Source organism: Mus musculus, chromosome 7 (assembly GCF_000001635.26).
Source record: "Mus musculus strain C57BL/6J chromosome 7, GRCm38.p6 C57BL/6J".
NCBI lineage: Eukaryota > Metazoa > Chordata > Mammalia > Rodentia > Muridae > Mus > Mus musculus.
In genome coordinates, this window is record NC_000073.6 from 105683277 (window position 1) to 105702729 (window position 19453).

The 19453-nt window shown below is 44.6% G+C and overlaps 1 protein-coding gene and 1 pseudogene across 1 annotated transcript in view; one reads left to right on the forward strand and one right to left on the reverse strand.

The window, feature by feature from the left end:
- Positions 1-19453, forward strand: part of Dnhd1 (dynein heavy chain domain 1) — a 71025-nt gene that overhangs the window by 32501 nt on the left and 19071 nt on the right. Inside the window, exons 14-25 of the mRNA NM_001370803.1 lie at positions 357-482; positions 572-848; positions 2441-2568; positions 2665-2863; positions 3218-3312; positions 3902-4109; positions 9366-9491; positions 9837-9934; positions 10045-12922; positions 13122-13287; positions 13447-13639; positions 13881-14169. Of these exons, the coding sequence (NP_001357732.1) occupies positions 357-482; positions 572-848; positions 2441-2568; positions 2665-2863; positions 3218-3312; positions 3902-4109; positions 9366-9491; positions 9837-9934; positions 10045-12922; positions 13122-13287; positions 13447-13639; positions 13881-14169 (4783 nt within the window). The remainder of the gene's footprint in view (positions 1-356; positions 483-571; positions 849-2440; positions 2569-2664; positions 2864-3217; positions 3313-3901; positions 4110-9365; positions 9492-9836; positions 9935-10044; positions 12923-13121; positions 13288-13446; positions 13640-13880; positions 14170-19453) is intronic.
- On the reverse strand, positions 6764-7301 carry Mrps36-ps2 (mitochondrial ribosomal protein S36, pseudogene 2; annotated as a pseudogene).

Below are 19453 nucleotides of genomic sequence, written 5' to 3' on the forward strand. Positions count from 1 at the left end.
GTTATGAAGTAGCAACAAAAAATGTATGGTTGGGGGTCACCACAACATGAAGAACTATATTAAAGGATTGCACAGCTTTAGGAAGGTTGAGAACCACTACTTTCTAAGATGTGTCTGTGAGGGATATATTGTCCTGTTATCAGGTCTGGGGGATAAGAACTAGACTTCCTTTAAGACCTGAGTCAAAAGCAAGTCTGATCCTAGAATGCCCTCCTGATCTCAAATGGTTTAAAGGCTGGAGCTGGGTTTAGAGCCTCTAGATGTCAACCCTGGAAGGTGGGATTTCCTCTTGAGGTTAAGTCCAAAAAGGTAGGCAGAATCGTTGGGGTGCTGGTCTCATGCTCTCACCTCTGCAGCTAAGTGAAGCCAATGAGCAATACTGCCAGCTAGAGGAGCGAGTGGAATATGTCCGATCACTCCATGACCTCATCCGAAACCACTGTGCCCTCTTCATTGCTGAGAATGAGACTCTAGACATTGCGGTAAGAGACCACTATAAGGACTCATTCAATCTCTCCCGGCCTCCCTCCTCTTTAACCACATCTCAACTGTCCTCTGTTTGCCCCCACAGCTTCTAGATTTATGGGAGGCATTTCAATTTGAAAGAAGCCAGGTTTCAGAGTTCCTGCTCAGCAAGCAACATGCCATTGTGCCCAGGCTGCAGCAGCTGATGGCAGCAGCATTGGCAGAGCTGGAAGGCCTGCTAGCGAAGGCACTGTCTGGTCCCTTTATGGATCCTTCACAAGAACAGAGGAGCACTGAGCAACAGCTTGGTGCCTTGGAGCATCAGTTCCTGAATATACTCAATAACTTCAATGCCCTATGCAATGCTTACTGCACCTTCACTGGTACTGAGCATCATCATCTCTGTTTTTACCCTGGGAGGACCCTTCATCTAAGATAAGGGCTGGGACTTGAGGTGTTTTGTCTTCTGTCAACCTCAGCAAGCCTTGGGAATCATATGCCTTCCCTGGTCTCTTTTACAAACAAATATGAGAGGACATATTAGCCTCATTTGTTCTATGTCTCAGCTGTTATGTTAGTGGATACAGGGAGTTCACAGTCTGGTAGGGAAAGCAAACAACTTAATGTTTCATTAGAATAAAATGGGTCCAGGGTTGAATGCTGATTCAGAAGAAATGTATACACACGTTGTAAAAATGTAACTTGTGTGTAGCCTTGGTCAGTGTTGTCCTATTCTAAGCAGCAGGTCATAGATAAGAAGAGTAGAGATAAGATCTTGATGTGATTGCTGACGACTGCCTCCAGACAACATATCTAGAAAAAAAAAGGCTGGTGAGAGAGAGTCTCACTGTTCCACAGGAGGAGATCAGGACAGAGCTGCTGATCTGAGGCCAGCTTTCTCTACAGGTGTACAGCTAGGCTGGTTCCCTTCTGCATGGACTTTCTCCCCATTTGCAGCCACTTATCTCTTGAAAGAGTGCATTGTGAGGTGCTCCTTAGTCAGTTATCAACTGGGCCTTTGGGCTATGTTGAGTAGGAGATGCTCTAGAACTCTAGAACCATCCTTCATCAGGAACTTCTTTTTTCAGAGTACTAAGAAGCCATCAGTTCATATTCTAACTGATGTCAACCATAGACTCAACCCTTCCTGTTAGGAGTTTGGATTGTTGATGGAAAAGCAGGGTAGATGACTCAGGCCATGCAGTGCTAGGCCCAGGGAACTGCACAGCAGTGTGTGCACTTCCTTCTGTTCCCAACTCCTCACCGAATACTAGTACTTTAGATCTGCATGATTTAATAACCATCCTCACTTTCTGAGCGTTCATTCACTTACCATTCAACACTTGTTTGCTTAGTGTCTATGTACTGAGCTAAAAGTACACCAACAAACAAATGGCAAACCATCTTTTGTCATGGAACCAATATTGCAGCTAAAGAAGAAAGACGATAAATAATTATCAAATATAACTAAATTACATAGCATATTAGAAAATGATAGGTAACGACAAGGGGGGGGGGGGGAACAGCAGGGCAAGAAAATGTGTCTGAAAATTCCAGCTGGTTAGAGAACAGTGTTTTATGGGAGAGTCTGCATAGGCCTCATGAAGAAGAGACTGCTGCAGCGAGCTCTTGGAGTTGGAGGTGGTGATAATATGAGGGGTGGTTCTCTGTGGCAAGAGTTTCCCATAAAAAAAGTCAACTCCAGGTCAAAGGCTCTGGCAACCGGGAGTGTACCTGGCGCATATCTGAGCTATAATCAAGTCCACTGTGGCTGGAATTGAGTGGCTGAGTAGGGTAGAGGGGAAGCCCTTTTAGTTTACCACTATGGTGATTCCTCGGGAATCCTTTCTTTGGGTGGCCCCACTTCTATTGTTGAACTGAGAGATTTACATAGGCACACCTCATCTATTTTTCTGGACTTTTGATTGGCCCATTCCCCCCAACTACCCAAGTCTCAGCCAACCGTGTTCTGCAGGGTATAAGAAGCCTATGTCTCCTCCTGCTTCTGGGAACCGGCCTATAGTACTGCAGCAGCGCATCTGGCGGCTTTACCGGATCATCTCTGAAAACCTGGGCGAGTGGAAATGCGTGGCTTTTAGCAAGGTGCTGACACTCCTCCCAGGAGCTCTCACCTAGGGCAGAAGTTGGCAGGTGGAGGTGGGAGGGTGTCAGGCTGACAATGAGCTCTTTCCTATGCAGTTCAACCTTTCTATGGCCCGGGAGAAGACCGATGCCTGGCTGACAGAGGCTGTAAGGCTCAGCACAGCCCTGGGGCTGCAAAGCCCTGTGCTACAACGCTGTATGCGCATGCTAGAGGAGTTTCGAGCCTATCTGCCTTTGCTTATTAAGCTGGGCAACCTCCAGCTGCAGGACCTTAATACTCAATCCCTCTTGAGAGGTGTGTTTGCTTAGAGACAGGGGAGAGGGATAGGAAAAAACAGTTTGTAGCAATTCCCTGCTGCTCCTGCTAGAAACATTGTTCCACTCTCCTCTTTCCTACATATGCTAAACTCATTTCAACCAGGGGAAACACTTTCCTATGTTCGCTCATTACAACACAGGGTCCTCTTAAGCAGTGGGGATTAGTCTCAGATTTGGGGATGAGTTGTGCCTTGGACCTTAGACTCTGGGTTCTTGGCTCTGGGTTGATCTTGAACTACAGGTCTGAGCTCAAGGTAGAAATGAGCTCTGGGATATGCGCTCAGTTTAGCCATGTGCTGGGTGTTGTTCTGACTGGTCTGTTCTATTCCAGCATTAGGGCTGGGTAGTCTACGAAGCTTGGACCTCCTTACACTGGGCCAGATGCTCAATTATCCACTGCTGGAATTTGCAGAACGAATCAATCAGGTGGGGCTCACAAGAAGGAGTGGAGGTGGTTTAAGTGAAAAGCTTGTACTAAAGCCAGCCAAGGCCTATAAAGCAGTCCCTGGGGCTGTGGGGACAGCGAGTGGCATGGAGGTGAGAGGGAAGTTGGGACTAGATCACATCCTGGAGTGCAGGAAGAGTCCCTATCCATCTGCAGATGAGTATCTGATGGGCAGTTCCAGACCCTTATCTGACTAAATGCTTCCTTCCCCTGGTGGAAGAAAGTGAGTGACAGCCTCAAAGCTGTGGGCACATAGACTGACAAATGTCTGCCAATATTTACTTGATCCCTAAGGGGCACAGGCTGACTAGGGTATTGCCTACTCAGTGGGACTCATCAGGAGACTGCTCAGTGGAAGCAGCAATACTGGGCCAAGTGTTAATAGTTTGCTGCTGCTGCTGCTGCCAGCACACTGCTGAAGCCTGCTTGTCCCACTCCTCCTTCATCTCTGAGACTTCCACTCTTCATGCCCCTGGGTTCTGCCTCAGACCCAATCCTTAAGGCCCTGTTTCAAGGCTGTCCTTCCCGAGCCACTAGCCAGTTCTGGTTTCTGAGACATACCTTTTCCAGGTCTGGCAGTACGATAAGGAACGGATTCATGCCCAAGAGATCCTACAGCAGATGCAGCAGTACTGGGAGGGGCGCCAGCTGCGCCTGCTCAACTTCATCCTGCATGTGCCCTACAAGCCCCCAACCTCAGAGCGCTCTAAAAGGCCAGCACTCCGAAGCCCCCAGTGGGAGTTAGTGGGCAAAGATAGTGGCACCTTCCTCCTCTCAGGTGAGGCTCAGCTTTATGATCCAATGAGTGCCTCTAGCTAATGGTTCTTTTCATCTACCAATTCCTGTCAAATATGGCTCCCATCGTCAGGCCCCATCCTTAAGGATAACCTGAGGCATCCATATTTGTGAAATAGTATCTTACAAGCTCTCTAAATATCTCAGTCTTTGCAGGAATTCTTTACACACAAGTTCCTTCCTATATGCAATGCCTGGCTCCTTCAGCAAGGTTCCTTTTCTGGTATACTAGAAAATGATTTTGCATGCCATGGTATATATATTGAAATCAAAGGACAACCTGCAGGTATTACTTCTCTTTCAACCATGTAGGTCCAGAGCATCGAAATTAGACCATCAGAATTGATAGCAGCAGGCACCTTTTATTAGCTGAGCCATCTGGTCACCCCTAAGAAATTACTTGTGGGGAAGGAGAGATGACTTAATGGTTAAAAGCACTTATTGCTCTTATGAAGGACCTGGGTTCAATTCCCAGAAGCACATGATACATCACAACCATCTGTAATTCCAGTCTAGGAATTATGCTTTATGCTGGTTTCCATGGGCATCAGGCAGACAGACAGACAGACAGACAGACAGTCAGACACACACACACACACACACACACACACACACACACACACACACACAAACAGCTATACATGTAAAACAAATACATCTTTAAAACAATTCCTTGTTGTTATTTCTCTCCACCTATCTCTGTCCTCTGTCCTCTGGATTTTACCCTGCTCATTTTATTATTTACCCATTCATTCATTCATTCATTCATTTCATTCTTTCTTTTTCTCCCAGTTTTCAGAAGAAAACTCTATTGGACCTGAGCCACAGGCCAAGCAGAGCCTTCACCTTATTTGACCTCTTTATTGGGGTACAGGTTGTTGGTGTAGCTACACTTGTTGAGGCAGTTGAGAGCCTGGGTTTGCAGGCATGCATATCTCTTGCAGCAGGCTATGACACCTGTACTGGATGAGCTAAGCAAAGGATGCCTCAGTGAAGCCACTATGCAGGCAAAGCACCAGATAGAGGGTGTATTCTTTCTGGATGTTGTAGTCAGGTGCAGCCATCCTCCTGAAATTTGCCAGTGATATTAGTCACTCCTGGCTATATGGAACACCTATCATGTCTTGGATCTTGGCCTTCACCATCTCTATGGTGTCAAGATGTCACTGGGCTCAACCTTGAGGGTGATGATGGTCTTGCACATAAGGGTCTTCAGGAAAATCTGCATGTCTCTCAACTGACCATCTTGTTGAAGAAAAAAGTCATTCTTTCTTTTATTCTTTTTCTTATTAAATTCATGGGTCTCCTTTGTGCCAAACAGATATATCCCTAGCTTACATCCCAGTGAAAAACTGACAATACCATACATTTAAATGCATGATAGATCACAATACTGAGGTGTTAATGGCTTTTAAATAAGGGTTTGTTGCAGTTTTCCCCTTAATCTAGCTAGCTCCCAAATAATTGAGACTGGATTATTATATCTATTTACCAAGCTTTAAGGACACAACAACTGAGCAATATTACTTTACTTTAATCCTCTAGATTAATCTGGCTACCTCCTAATCAAAATCCCAGTGCGACTTGCATTTGAGTACTGATCTGGATCTCTGGACTCTAGGTGTTTTCTCATGGTGTCTCCTGGAGTCTCTCCCCATGGCAAATCTCCACTTCCTCTCTTTCCTCCCACCTTCCACCCCTTTTCTCTCCCCTGTTTAGTCACTAGGCGATCAGCTCCTTTATTGACCAATCAGGGACCAATTGGGGAGCAATGTATGCAACATTAAGATAAGAGATCCTCAGAATAAGGGTTGCAATAAGGATACTGGGGCAGAGAAATCAGCATTTGAATAATACAAGGATAATTTTACACAATGCACAGTAACATTATACCTACACTGAGGACAGTAGGTAAGAGGAGACCAGCTCAAAGAACCAGAGATATTAAGAGAAGTATAACTTAGACAGCAGCCTCAGGCTAACTTTTGAAAAAGTAAGAGTTTGTCAGACTTGCAACGTGAGAAATGCATGCTACATAGGGAACAGCATTTTTACAACTTAGGGGGAAGAAAGGATTTATTTGGCTTATCAAAAGAATAATCAAGGAATTATTCTATCATCAAGGGAAGCCAAGGCTGGAACTCAAGGTAAGCATCTAGAGACAGGAACTGAAGCAAAGACCACAAATGAGTGATTGTTACTGGCCTGCCCTGTGGTTCCCTCACTTACCTCGCTTATATAGCTAAGGCCCACCTGCCTTGGGATGGTGCTGCTCACAGTAGGCTGAGCCCTCCTACACCAATTAGCAATCAAGAAAATGGCCACAGACATGCCTACAGATTAAGGTAATTCCTCAGCTGAACTTCCTTCTTCCAGATGTGTCAAGTTGAGAACTGAAGCTAACTGTGACAAAAAGCATTCCAAGAAGATGTGGGAATTGCTAGTAGAGGAGAAATTCTCTTATCAAACATAATTGGTATCAAATCAGTGAATCCAAGAAGGTAGTTAAATTTGTAATCATGATAAGTAGGTAAATAGGACTTGAGATTTTTATTTTAGCTAAAACATAATGCATGCACATTTACATGCTAACATTTTGTTTTAAGAATAAGAGCTTTTTTTTTTTTTTTTTTTTTTAAATGTTGACTTTAATAAGTGTACAGGGCAGCTTGTGGGGCAGCTGACCGAGATACACAGTGTAGGAGATACAAGTGACCACCTGGAGTTTCTATACTTCATTCTGCTCACAGAATATTTATTAAGGTTGTTTAATATATGACTTTTCATTTGACATTGTGGAAGTCCTTTATTGTAAAGCTAACCCTTCTGTCTGGTGACAAGCAGCAGCCACGACGGTCACTCTGGACCCCCACACTGGATAAATTCCATTTCCTCTTGAGACATAGGTTTCCTTCTGTATTTCTGAGGTAATGATTTTATAATTTCTGCAGTGTCTGGTGGCCCCTGGTGCATCAGTAAATCGGGGGACGTACTTCCTTTAGAATGCTGTGAAATTGCAGAGGAGTGGGAGGGGAGCGCTGCAGACCCCAAAGCTTCTGAGGCACTGAGTTTACGTTTGTCTCTTCTGTTAGGGAACTTTATTAATGGAGCATGTGGCTTCACTACCTGCACGACCCTGGTGGCGGAAGCCATCTTGCTGCCCATCGTGACCCCCCTAAGAATAAGAGCTTTTTATCAGCTCACCTCTGACTAAGCCTTCGATGGTTTCCTTAGAAACATTTCCACATACATAACCCAGTATTTACCACTCTGTTAGATTAGATTATTTAATTAAAATTGTGACAGAATTCACACAAATAGGTTTTCAAGCATACTCATTTAATTTGCATTTAATCGGGCATATGCTTTAATTTAGAGCAAAAATGCTGGAATCTTCTAAAGAATAGCTTGAAATGTATGATGTTCGGTTGAATTTTGATCATCAGACAGTACCATAGTAGTAGTTTGAATATGCAGTGTATCCTACAGGCTCTTGTATTGAGAGTTTGATTGACAGCTGATAGGCTTTTGGGAAGTGATTGTATCCCTTGATTTAATCCCTTGATAAATTCATAGTGCAACGGCATTGTTGGATGGTAGAAAGTGGGGGGATGAGTCCTAATTGAGGAAGTGGTTCATTGGCATTGTGTCCTTGAGAGCCACATCTTGCTTGGGCTCTTCCCATTTCCCCTTTTTGCTGTTTCTTTGCTATCATGATGTAAGCTGCTGTGTTTACCCTACCCACCATGATTGGCAAAACCTCTGAGATAATGAACTAAAGTAAATCTCTTTCTCCTTAGTTGTGTATGCCAGGCAATTCATCATAGCAATAAAACTTTATACAGTCAGTATATCTATGATATAGAGGACCTTCCAATTCACTGATACTAGAGACAGGAAATAAGCACATGAAGATAGAAAACTGAGATCATGCAAAAGAATGCATTTGGTAACATTTAAATCATGGAGAATGTTTTGCTGTAGGGAACTGATAAGGTCAGATTTTAGTTCAATACAGAGAGTTAAGAGGCAAAGAAACAGAGAAGGGAGACAGCTGGTTTAACTCAAGTGAAAAAACCATAATGGCCGAAGCCATGACAGTAGCAGTGGGAATGAGAAGAGTAAATGCATTTGGGCTACGTAGGAGTCTATCTGGGCAAAATGTGTAGTATATAATATGTTGGCAGACATAGCTAGGTTAAGACTTCATACAACCTCTTTAACCTTCCCAAGGTCAGATGAGAATCTGAGGTCTGGAGTATAAAGGAAATGTGACATGAGTTTTCAGGTAGCTCTAGGGAATTGTAGTCTGCTCCATATTCCTTAGACAAGCAGTACAGATGGGCCTTGATGCCCACTCCATTCAGGGGTCATTTAAAGGGGGATAAAACAGAGGACCCAAACTATTCCAATATTGTTTTCCCTAGAAACACTCTGAGTTGAGGATACCGAGTGTTTTCTTTCAAATGTGGGTATTTATTTAGAGAGTTCTACATCTATCCAAACCAATCTCTCTCTATTCTGTTGTTAACTCAGGTATTGTCTCTGCCTTACTTAGGCCTGGTCTCACACAAAATTGTGGACTCTTTAAGAAGTGCCAAGGCACTAAGTGCTAAAGTCATGAGAAAAACATTTGGTCTCAACTTTTCTACCAGGATCTCAGTTGTCCCAGAATGGGCATTCATGCTGAATGCATACTGTGTAGAGACTTGGATCTATGAGGCCTCTTTGTTTCTTTTTTTTTTTTTTAAGATTTATTTATTTATTATATGTAAGTACACTGTAGCTGTCTTCAGACACTCCAGAAGAGGGAGTCAGATCTTTTTTACGGATGGTTGTGAGCCACCATGTGGTTGCTGGGATTTGAACTCCGGACCTTCGGAAGAGCAGTCGGGTGCTCTTACCCACTGAGCCATCTCACCAGCCCCATGAGGCCTCTTTCTAGGATGAAGGCTCTGATGCCTTAAAGAATGTTGTAGAACTAGACAAGAATGACAATATCTAGCAGGAGAAATCAGCTGGTTGGAGTCTGCCCATAGTGCCTGTTTTAAGATATCAGTTATCTACCATATCATCTCCATGGGCTGATGCAATCTTTGAAGCTAGAAAGTGTATTGAGGTAATTGCCTCTCCTAGAAGGTCAAGGTGTACTCTTTTCTGCCCCAACCCTTGCCCTTGACTCACATGGAATAATATCAGCTTAGCTGAACTTTTGACAATGCATCTTTTTCTTCCTTAGACTACAGCAGCCTGCAAGATGCCATCCAGAACAGTCTCCAGGCTCTATTCAAGATCCTAGCCATCCAAAAGTCAGGACAGTTGCATAAAATAGCTTTAGAATGGGTAGCCATCATGTATGGCCTGGGTGAGTACAGGGCTCTAGTTGTGTGGATGGGTGGAATGTGATGTAGACTGGCCCAGAGGACGGCAGGTGGACATTGGATAGAAGATGGAAGTAACTTTCCCAAGGTCAGATGAGAATCTGGGAAGACAGAGTAAGGACTCCCCAGGTTCCTTCTTGGTTCAGTGATATCAGGTCTTTATTTCTGTGAATGTTTTATTTTCTCTAATAAGGTCCTTGGGTTCTGTTGTGCAGCTTGTTTCTGTTGGGCTAATGGGTCACTGGAGAGGTCAGGCAGATGCTGGACCCCCTCAAAGGTATTAGAACCATAGAATCTCTCTCAAAGATTTCTCTGATTGCTTACCACAGGTGCCCTGCTGGAGGTATGGGTGGCTTTCCAGCAGAAGTGGATTTTTCTGAATAAAGTGCTACATGAGATGAAGATCGAGTTTCCTGCTCCTGAGCTGGTAGGAAAGGGAATTAAAGCAGACTGGGCAAGTGCTCCTGAGTACCAGGGCTCTAGATGAAAGAGTGGAGCTGTCACATTCCCCCTCACTTACCACTTTTCTTACCACAGAATGCTCGTTTCAAGGCCATGGATGATCAGTATCGGACTCTAATGCGCATCTCTGTGGCTGACCCAATGGTTCTGTCACTTATACTGCCCAACACCAAGAGGAGCCCTTACTTCCAAGGCCAGCATCTACAGCAAATGCTGAAAGCAGGATCAGGAGAGCTGGAGGCCATCATCATGGCTCTGGAGGATGTCCTCTATGGGGTATGTGCCAACTTCCCCCGCCTCTTCTTCCTCAGTGACAGTGAACTGGTGGCCCTGTTGGCTGCCCCTCTAGATACCCGCGAGGCCCAGCTATGGGCACAGCGTTGTTTTCCTCACATTAAAGCTGTGAACTTCAGGTCCAAATCAACTAAAAAGAAAATTAACCAGGATTCAAGCTCAAGTACAGAGAGTGCGGAGACAATTGCTGTGCTAGCGGCAGGTGGAGAGGAAGTGAAGCTTCAGGAACCCCTTCCTCTACATACAGATCTTCCTAAGTGGCTAGCCTCTTTGGAGAAGTGTCTGCGGTTTATAATAGTGAACCTGCTGCAGAGCTGTGTGGCCACCCGCCTTGCTCAAGGCCCATCCCTCATTAAGGCTTTGAAGGCAATGCCTCAACAAAGACAGATGCCCATGCAAGTGTATGTCCAGCACTGGCTAGATGCAGTCCAAGTTTTTCCATGGCAGTGTATACTGGTGGCAGAGGAGGTGGTGTGGCGAGCTGAGATGGAGGAGGCTTTGCTTGAGTCAAGGACTATGCACATGCGTTCCGTACATGTACACAATCTTGAGGTACTGGTGCAATTTATACGCTCTCAGAGGAGCTCTCAGGATGGGAAGTCTCTGCCTTCTGTTCGCCAGACTAGTCTATTCAGTACCCTGCTGGTCAAGGCAGTGACTCATAGGGATATAGCCCAACTCCTGGAGAAGAACCAAGTCAGTGATCTGACAGACTTCCACTGGGTCCGCCAACTTAAGTATCACCTGGGTTCATCTCACTTGAACCTCAAAAGCCCCGTGCAGTGTCTTACAACTATTGCATCTACTGAGCCCTCTGTGTCACCCGCTGCATGCTGGATAGATGTGCTCGGCCGGTCCTTCATGTACAATTATGAGTACATGGGGCCCAAACTGGGGCCTCTACCTAGCCTGATGCATGAGCGTCAAGTATTTATTCTCTTAATGGCCTTAGATGAGGTGGCCTATGGGGCCATACTTGGCAGGGATGGTCTGGGCAAGGCAGAAACTGTGAATAGCCTGGCATGGACCCTGGGCCGCCAGCTGGTAATAATGCCCTGCTTGCCCCAGATAGAGTTCCAATGTCTGAGAAATTATCTGAATGGTGCCCTTCAGAGTGGTGCCTGGCTGCTGTTAGAGAATGTTAACCAACTACCTTCTAGCCTGCTCTCTGCCCTGGGCCAGCGTCTGGATGAACTGCACTATCTTTATGCCCCACTATATCAGAAAGCTTCCAAAAACATAAGTACCATAAACCCTACTAAACCCCTACTCCTTGGTGGTGGTTTCTTTGAGAAGCATCAAGTGTCTATGCGTCTTGGCTTTGGCTGTTTCTTGACACTTCATTCCCTGGGTCCTGATATACCTGCCAATCTGCATCTGCTACTGCGTCCTGTGGCATTGGCACTGCCTGACCTTCAGAGAGTGGCAGAGCTGAACCTGCTGGGAGCAGGGGTACAAGATGCCTCCCAAATGGCTTCTCGCCTATCTAAATTATTTTCCCTAGAACGTGAGCTGGTGTCTGGGAACTTGCCCTGCCGCTTGCCACTGCTCAAGCAGGTACTGGAACACACAATACAGACACTAAATACATCCCAAGAAAAGAAGTCCCAGCAGCCCTACGACCCCGCTGCCTCTGAGGAGGCTGCCCTACTGCGTGCCCTGTTGCATTCACCACTGTTCAGCATTCTCGATGGCCTCCGTCTACAAAAGCTCCAAGAACTGCTCTGTGGGATTTTTCCTAATGCTAGCCATGTGCTGGCTGAGCCTGTGTCCCATAGACTGATTAAATCAGTAGTGGTGGAAGAACTCCAGCAGTTAGGCCTATTTCCTGCCTCTAACACGGTGACATCTCTGGAGCAGCTGAGTCAGGCCCTGAGCCGGGCCTCTGGCATTCTGCTCCTGGGCCCTGCAGGCAGTGGCAAGAGTACTTGTTGGAGGAGCTTATTTAAGATTCAGAATCGGCTGGCAGCCATGGAACACACCTCAACCAAGGGTTTCCAATCTGTGGAAATTGTCCACCTATACCCTAGTGTGCTCAACTCCAAAGAATACCTAGGGTGGTCAGAAGGTCCCTCCTGGCACTATGGCATCTTTCCTAAGCTCCTTCATGCTGCCCCTTATTGTAAGAGTGTGGGCTCAGAAGAGCCGTCAGAGAAATTCACAGGGATCCAGCAATGGATAATATGTGATGGGGCCCCTAATCATGCATGGACAGACTCTGTCACTTGCCTTCTGAGGGACCCTCCTCAGCTGAGTCTCCCAAATGGGCAACAGATAGCACGACCCCTAGGTACTTTTTTCTTGATAGAGGTGGCAGAGGCAGCAGGCATGTCTCCTACTGTGTTAGGCCGGTGTGCTCTTGTCTGGTGTAGTGGGGAACAGACTTGGCATTCCATGCTTAGTGTCTTGATGGCATCTCTGCCACATGAATACCACCTACAGCAAGAGACAATCACTGAGTTCAACTACTTAGCTGAAGTGCTGGTGCCTTCAGTGCTCCGATTCCTTACCCGCATAGGTGCCAGTTCTCAGCTACAGGTACATGGGCATCAAGCTGTTTGCCCGGGTGTGGCAGAAGTCACCAGCCTGGTCCGTATCTTGCGTGCTCTACTTGACCCCCTTCTACACTTATTCGAGGAAGAGAAGTCATACACCAAAGGTAGGAAGGTAAAAAGGTTGGCTTTTGAGAGAGCTGGGTTCTTAAGGGTAACTAGTTATTCCTGAACCACAAGCATGGGTTCCTTGGTGAAGCTGCTCCAGGGAACTAAAGGTAAAGAGAAGTAATGTAGCCAACCTCTGTTCTCCCCTCCATCTTCTTCTTCCTATGTGGATACCTATTCTGACCTTGGCCATCTAAGAGGACTTTAGTGGCAGTGATCTTGTGACCCAAAACTTCAAATCTTCAAAAACCAGGGTCCAGTCTGACCGTGTCAATGTGAATAAAAAGCAGAGAAGACATTTGCTGGCTATCAGCAGCTTTCTTTTTGCCATAATCTGGAGTTTTGGAGCCCACCTTCCCTCCAGGTACCATGAGAATGGGAAATATGGTGTACAAAGTGCTGAGATAGACTGACCTGTGGAATCTAAAACTCATGGGATGTTATAGTGGGGACAAGGTGGAGTATATGAATGTCATAGATGGAACTTTGATGACTGTCTTTTACCTGTGTGTCCTCTGAGCAGACACTGGCCTCTCTTTGATGACTTCATGAAGAAGTCTATTAGTTCCCTGCCCAACTACCCTGAGCCACCTCCTTCAGCCTTGGTGTTTGATCTACATGTAAACTTTGAAGATGGGACACTGGTCCCCTTCACTGGCCAGTATCTGAGCACCCATGTCAAAGGAAATCTGGGTTCTTTCCAGCCCTCTTCTCAGGTATGAAGACAGAAAATATTTTGGATTGAGACTTAAGAAGCTATGCTAGAGGGTAGCCAATATTTGAGATCCTCCCAAGACCCAACCTATGCCCTTACTCTTGATAGTTCCACAATTTCAAGAACACACAACCTGTTCTTTAAGTATGGCTTTAAAGACAAGTTCCCTAGACCTAATTTTTGGCTTGATTATTGTCCTATCTAGACAAGCTGTCATACTAAGTCCTGCTCCTTTCCTGCAGACTGAACAGCTTTTGTATGTGGTGGACCTGCTTCTGTCAAATGGACAGCCAGTGCTGCTTGCTGGAGAGATAGCAACGGGAAAGTCAGCTTTTGTGGAGGTGCTGGTGAAGCCAAATTACCCTGTCATTCACAGTCCCATTCACCCTGCCTTAAATTCTACTCACCTTCGTCACCTGCTGAGCAGAGGAGTCCATGGCCAAACACAAGCCAGTTCAATTCCTGGGCATCACCAGGACTCCAAAGGCTCCATCCTTTTTCTGATGGAAGATCTGCACCTGGCTACTTTTGGTGAGGAGCTGGGAGGGGAAATGAAGGGAAAGGTACTGTCATCTCATACTAAATCCATGGCAATATGCATTAATTCAAACAGATGCCTGCAGATCAAAATGATGCCAAACAAATCAAATTATTGTCTCATTACATGCTCTCTCAAAGCTTCACCCACAATCTCTTTGCTTTGACTGATAATTTCTATCTCTAAATCAGACACCTTTCTTAAACACAGACCTATTTATCCAATTACCTATTGTACATCTTTACCTTGAGAGCTCATTGGTTCCTCATCTCCATCACTGGTCTCATCATGCCCTCCCAAACTGTTCCTGTGTCTCTAAATAACAGATTCCACCATCTAACTGGTTATTTAAGCTATAACTCTTTAAATTTTTTTTTATAAAAACCTTTACTGTGTGTGTATGTGCATGAGGGAGGGCATGCCAATGTTATGTTTGTGGAGGGGAGTGGAGAAACTTTAGGGAGTCCTCTTCTAACATTGGGGTGGAGGTAATGATTAAACTCATGTTATCAGGCTTGGTTCTAAGTGTCCTTATCCACTAAGCCATCCTGCTGGCCCCCAAGACAGGACTCTTGTTGAAGTCTCTTCCTCTTTGATTAATGTCTAGTCCAATGTCTATCAATTCTGTCTCCTAAATACCATGCAAATCTTTGGGCAGGCTTCTTGGTTTAGAGACAGATAATGCCTGGAACACTGACATATCCAGTACAAAGCCTGCTGTGACCAGGCATTCTCTGGGTTTCTACACCCTGCTCTCACTGGCCTCAAGCAGCCTCTGAAGATGCTGCCCTCTGCTCCCTTGCTTTGACTCATTTGGCAAAAATCCTATGTATTATCATCACAGACAGTAGTAACCAAAGAGGCCTAAGCCCCCAGGCTGGATTAGCTACCCATCCTAAGCTTCACGGATAACAGCCTGATTTTATGGTTACATACACATTTGTCTTTTTTGTTACATTCTGAGATACATGAGGGCATGAATCTGTCTTGTTCATTTTGGTAGAAAGAATTAAATATTTGTATTTATTTTCCCAATAAGTATTTGTAGAAGAAGAGATAACAACAGAAAGAAAGGGGAAAATTGACTAAAAGTTTGGGATAGTGACCTTTAACTTTCCAAAGTATGCTACCCACAGATGGCAGGTTCCACATATGACATAAGAATAAGTAGAACTAAAGTTTAAGCACAGGTTTTTGGAGTCAAGAAAGTCAGTGGTCTGAGGTACTGGATGACTTGTCAGATCCTATAGTCAAGTCTGTTGTGGTATGTAGAAAACTTGAACGGTGTATTAATACTTTTAAAAATGGACAGCTAAAATTTCCTGACTATCTCTTCCATGTTTTATGATATCCTTAATAAGAGCATAGAAAGATGTATAGTTTGTATGTATGTATATATGCATTTATATTTCTATGTGTATGAGTGGTTTCCTGAATGTATGAATATGTACCACGAGCTTGCCTGGTTGCCCATGAACGCTAGAAAAGGGCATCAGATCCCCTGGAACTAGAGTTACAGACTATTGTGAGCTATCCTGTGAATGTTAGAAATTAGAGCCTGGGTCCTCTGGAAGAGCAGTTAGTGCTCTTAACCACTATGCTACCTCTCTAGCCTCAGATGTGGGTATGGGGGAGATTTTAGTAAAATGATGATTTTATTTATTTAATTTTATTTAATTTTTTTTTTTACGATTTAGTTTTTATGCCCCACCCCCATCCATCTTCTGATGTTCCACACCCCATACCTCCTCACACTCTACCCCACCCCTGGTCTTCACAAGGATGTCCCTACCCTCTACCTCCCCAGACCTCTCCACACTCCCTGGGGCCTCCAGTCTCTTGAGGGTTAGATATATCTTCTCTGACTGAACCCAGACCCGGCACACCTCTGCTGTATATGTGTTGGGGGCCTTATATCAGCTGGTGTATGCTGCCTGGTTGGTGGTCCAGTGTCTGAGAGATCTCAAGGGGTCCAGGTTAATTGAGACTGCTGGTTGGTCATCCTATAGGGTCACCCTCCTCCTCAGTTTCTTCCAGCTTTTCCCTAATTCAATCACAGGGGTCAGCAGCTTCTGTCCATTAGTTGGGTGTAAATATCTATACCTGACTCTTGCAGCTGCTTGTTGGGTATTTCAGAGGACAGTCTTGATAGGTCACTGTTTGTGAGCGCTCCATAGCCTCAGTAATAGTGTCAGGTCATGGGGCCTCCCCTTGAGCTGGATCCGACTTTGGGCCTGTCGCTGGACCCTCCTTTTCCTTAGTCTATTCTCCATTTATGCCCCTGCAGTTCTTTCAGACAGGAACAATTATGGGTCAAACTTTTTGACTGTGGGATGGGAACCCCATTTCACACTTGTTGCCCTGTCTTCCTGCTGGAGGTGAGCTCTATAAGTCCCCTCTCCCCACGTAGGACATTTCATCTAAGGTTCCTCCCTTTGAGTCCTGAGAGTCTTGAATTCACAACAGAGGAATCTCGAATGGCCAAAATGATGGTTTTAAAAAGGAATAAGTTAATGGTATGAAGAGTGTTAGGGAGCTAGAGAGGTGGCTCAGTGGTTAAGTTCTTGCTGCGCTTACAGAGGACCTGGATTCAGTTCTCAGCACCCACACTGGGCAGTTTACAACCACCTGTAACTACACCTCCAGGAGAAATAATTCTTTTCAACTATATTTTGGCCATTATGATGAATTTAAATATAATTAAGAAATTAGTTGACAATTAAAGGAGTGGAGTAAAGGCAGGTGTAGTAAGATGGCAAACAACATGAGAGGGGGGAGGGAGAAAAGAGTGCTAGAGCTGCTTATGTGAAATGGTGTCTTTGGGTGACAGTCACCAAAATGTGTCTTAAAAAATAGAAGAAGAAGAAGAAGGAGGAGGAAGAGGAAGAGGAGGAGGAGGAAGAGGAAGAAGAACAAGAACAAGAAGAAGAAGAAGAAGAAGAAGAAGAAGAAGAAGAAGAAGAAGAAGAAGAACAAGAACAAGAACAAGAAGAACAAGAAGAAGAACAAGAAGAAGAACAAGAAGAAGAAGAACAAGAAGAAGAACAAGAACAAGAAGAAGAACAAGAACAAGAAGAACAAGAACAAGAAGAACAAGAACAAGAAGAACAAGAACAAGAAGAACAAGAACAAGAAGAAGAAGGCAGCAGCAATGAGCTGGGAATGGTAGCACATGCCTGTGATTGCAACCTTCAGGAAGGTGAGTTAGGAAGATAAGAAGATCGTGAGGTCACCCTGGGCCACATGGTAAGGCTCTGCCTGAAAGAGGAGGACGAGGGTAAAGAGGAAGAGGAGTTTAATTGAGACTGACTCTGGCATGACATACATGTTAGATTTTGAGGCCAAATACTTTAAAACAACTATTACAGAGTTCAGAGGGCAGGAGAGGTGGCTCAGCAGTTAAGATTATTTGTTGTTTTCCCAGAGGATTCTGGTTCAGTTCCTAACACCTACGTGGCAGCTATTTGTAACACCAGCTCCAGAACAGAGTCTGACGTCTGTTCTCATGTCTGTGAGTACCAGGCATGTATGTGGTGCACATACACATGCAAATATACATTAATTCTCATAAAATAAATAAATCGAAGACAGTATTCATGGGTGCTTGAGAGATGACTCTATGGTTAAGAGCATTAGCTGCTCTTTCAGAGGACCCGAGTCAATTCTCAGCACCCACATGGCAGCTCACAACCACTTGCAACTCCAGCTCCAGGGGAGCTAATGCCCTTTTCTGGCCTCTGCTAGAACCTGCACGTATATGACAAATTCTCTCTCTCTCTCTCTCTCTCCCTCTCCCTCTCCCTCTCCCTCTCTCTCTCTCTCTCTCTCTCTCTCTCTCTCTCTCTCTCTCTCACACACACACACACACACACACACACACATACACACACGCAAATAAATAAGATGAATAAATATATATCTTAAAAGGAAAAGAAATGCTGAATGCCTTTGTTCAGCAAAGTGGCCGTGATAACATGGAAATCTGATGTGCAGTCAAGAGTGAAGAACCTCAAAAAATAATGACCGTTTGGTTGCATATGAATGACTAACATTTTCTTTCTGTGCTTTTCTTAAAAGATTGCTGGTAGTTAAAACAAATACTATGGCTCTGTTAGTGGGGTCGAATGTAAGTAGAAGTTAAGTGTAGAGACAAAAATTGTATTGCAGTATAATTATTTTCTTGTACATGCCTAAGCAAAATCAAACACATGCCCCCCTCCCCAAGTTTATGGATAAACATTATTTAAAACAGCCAAAGCCTGGAACTAACCTCCCTGTGTTAATGGACCTATACATTATGTCATTTTCATAATGGAGTATTGTATAATAATATATCAAATTGCTGATAAACAAAACATGTATGAGTAGCAAATGTGGGCTAAGTGAAAGGAAGCCTATGGTCACGTAGCTGCTATATGATTCTATTCGTACAAAGCCCCAGAAGAGGCAGAGTTGATAGGGATAGAAATCAGTTCAAAGAGCAATGTCTGCATGGTGGTGGAAGGGGGGGTGACAGTTAAAAAAAGAGGGGCGCAGAGGAACTTTTAGGGCTTATAAAATCTAAATAGCATTAAAACGGTGGTTTATAGAGCTGTCTACATCGTCAGTACTCACTATATATTTAAACATGTGTAGTTTGCTTTGTGTAAACCACCTTTTCCCCCTCCTTAGTGTTTTTAAATTAGGATACCAAGTAATGGGTTTCAAATGGTATTTTCATGCATATATATATGCTTTGTTCTTAACTCCCTTTCCATTTCCCTCCTCATTCTCCTTGCCTCTCTCTGGTAAATTACATCTTAAAGTAATTTAAAATTTTATGTATTCATGTGTATATGTGCATGTTCAGGTACACCAAAGCATGTCTGTAGAAGTCAAAGAATAACTTTTAGGAACTAGATCTCTCTCTGTCTCTATCTCTGTCTCTGTCTCACTTTCCGGGGCAGCAGGAGTTTTCTTGCTCCAGTGTTGTGCCTTCCCAGCTGTTCTAAGGTTTCTACCTCCCATCTCGATTACAAATGCATCTGGCATTATTTTCTTGAATTCTAGTTAGCAAACTTGCTTGGCCAGCACTCATACTCCCTGCACCCTATCCCCCTTTTGAGGCAGGTTCTCATGTAGTCCAGGTTGGTTCTGAAGCTGCTTTGTAGCCAAAGGTGGCCTTGAATTCTTGATCCTTCTGTGCCTACCTCCCAGGTGCTGGGATGAAATGTTTGTACCACCATGGCTGGAACAAAGCATAGGTGTGACATGACTGTTTGTTCTTTAATGGAGACA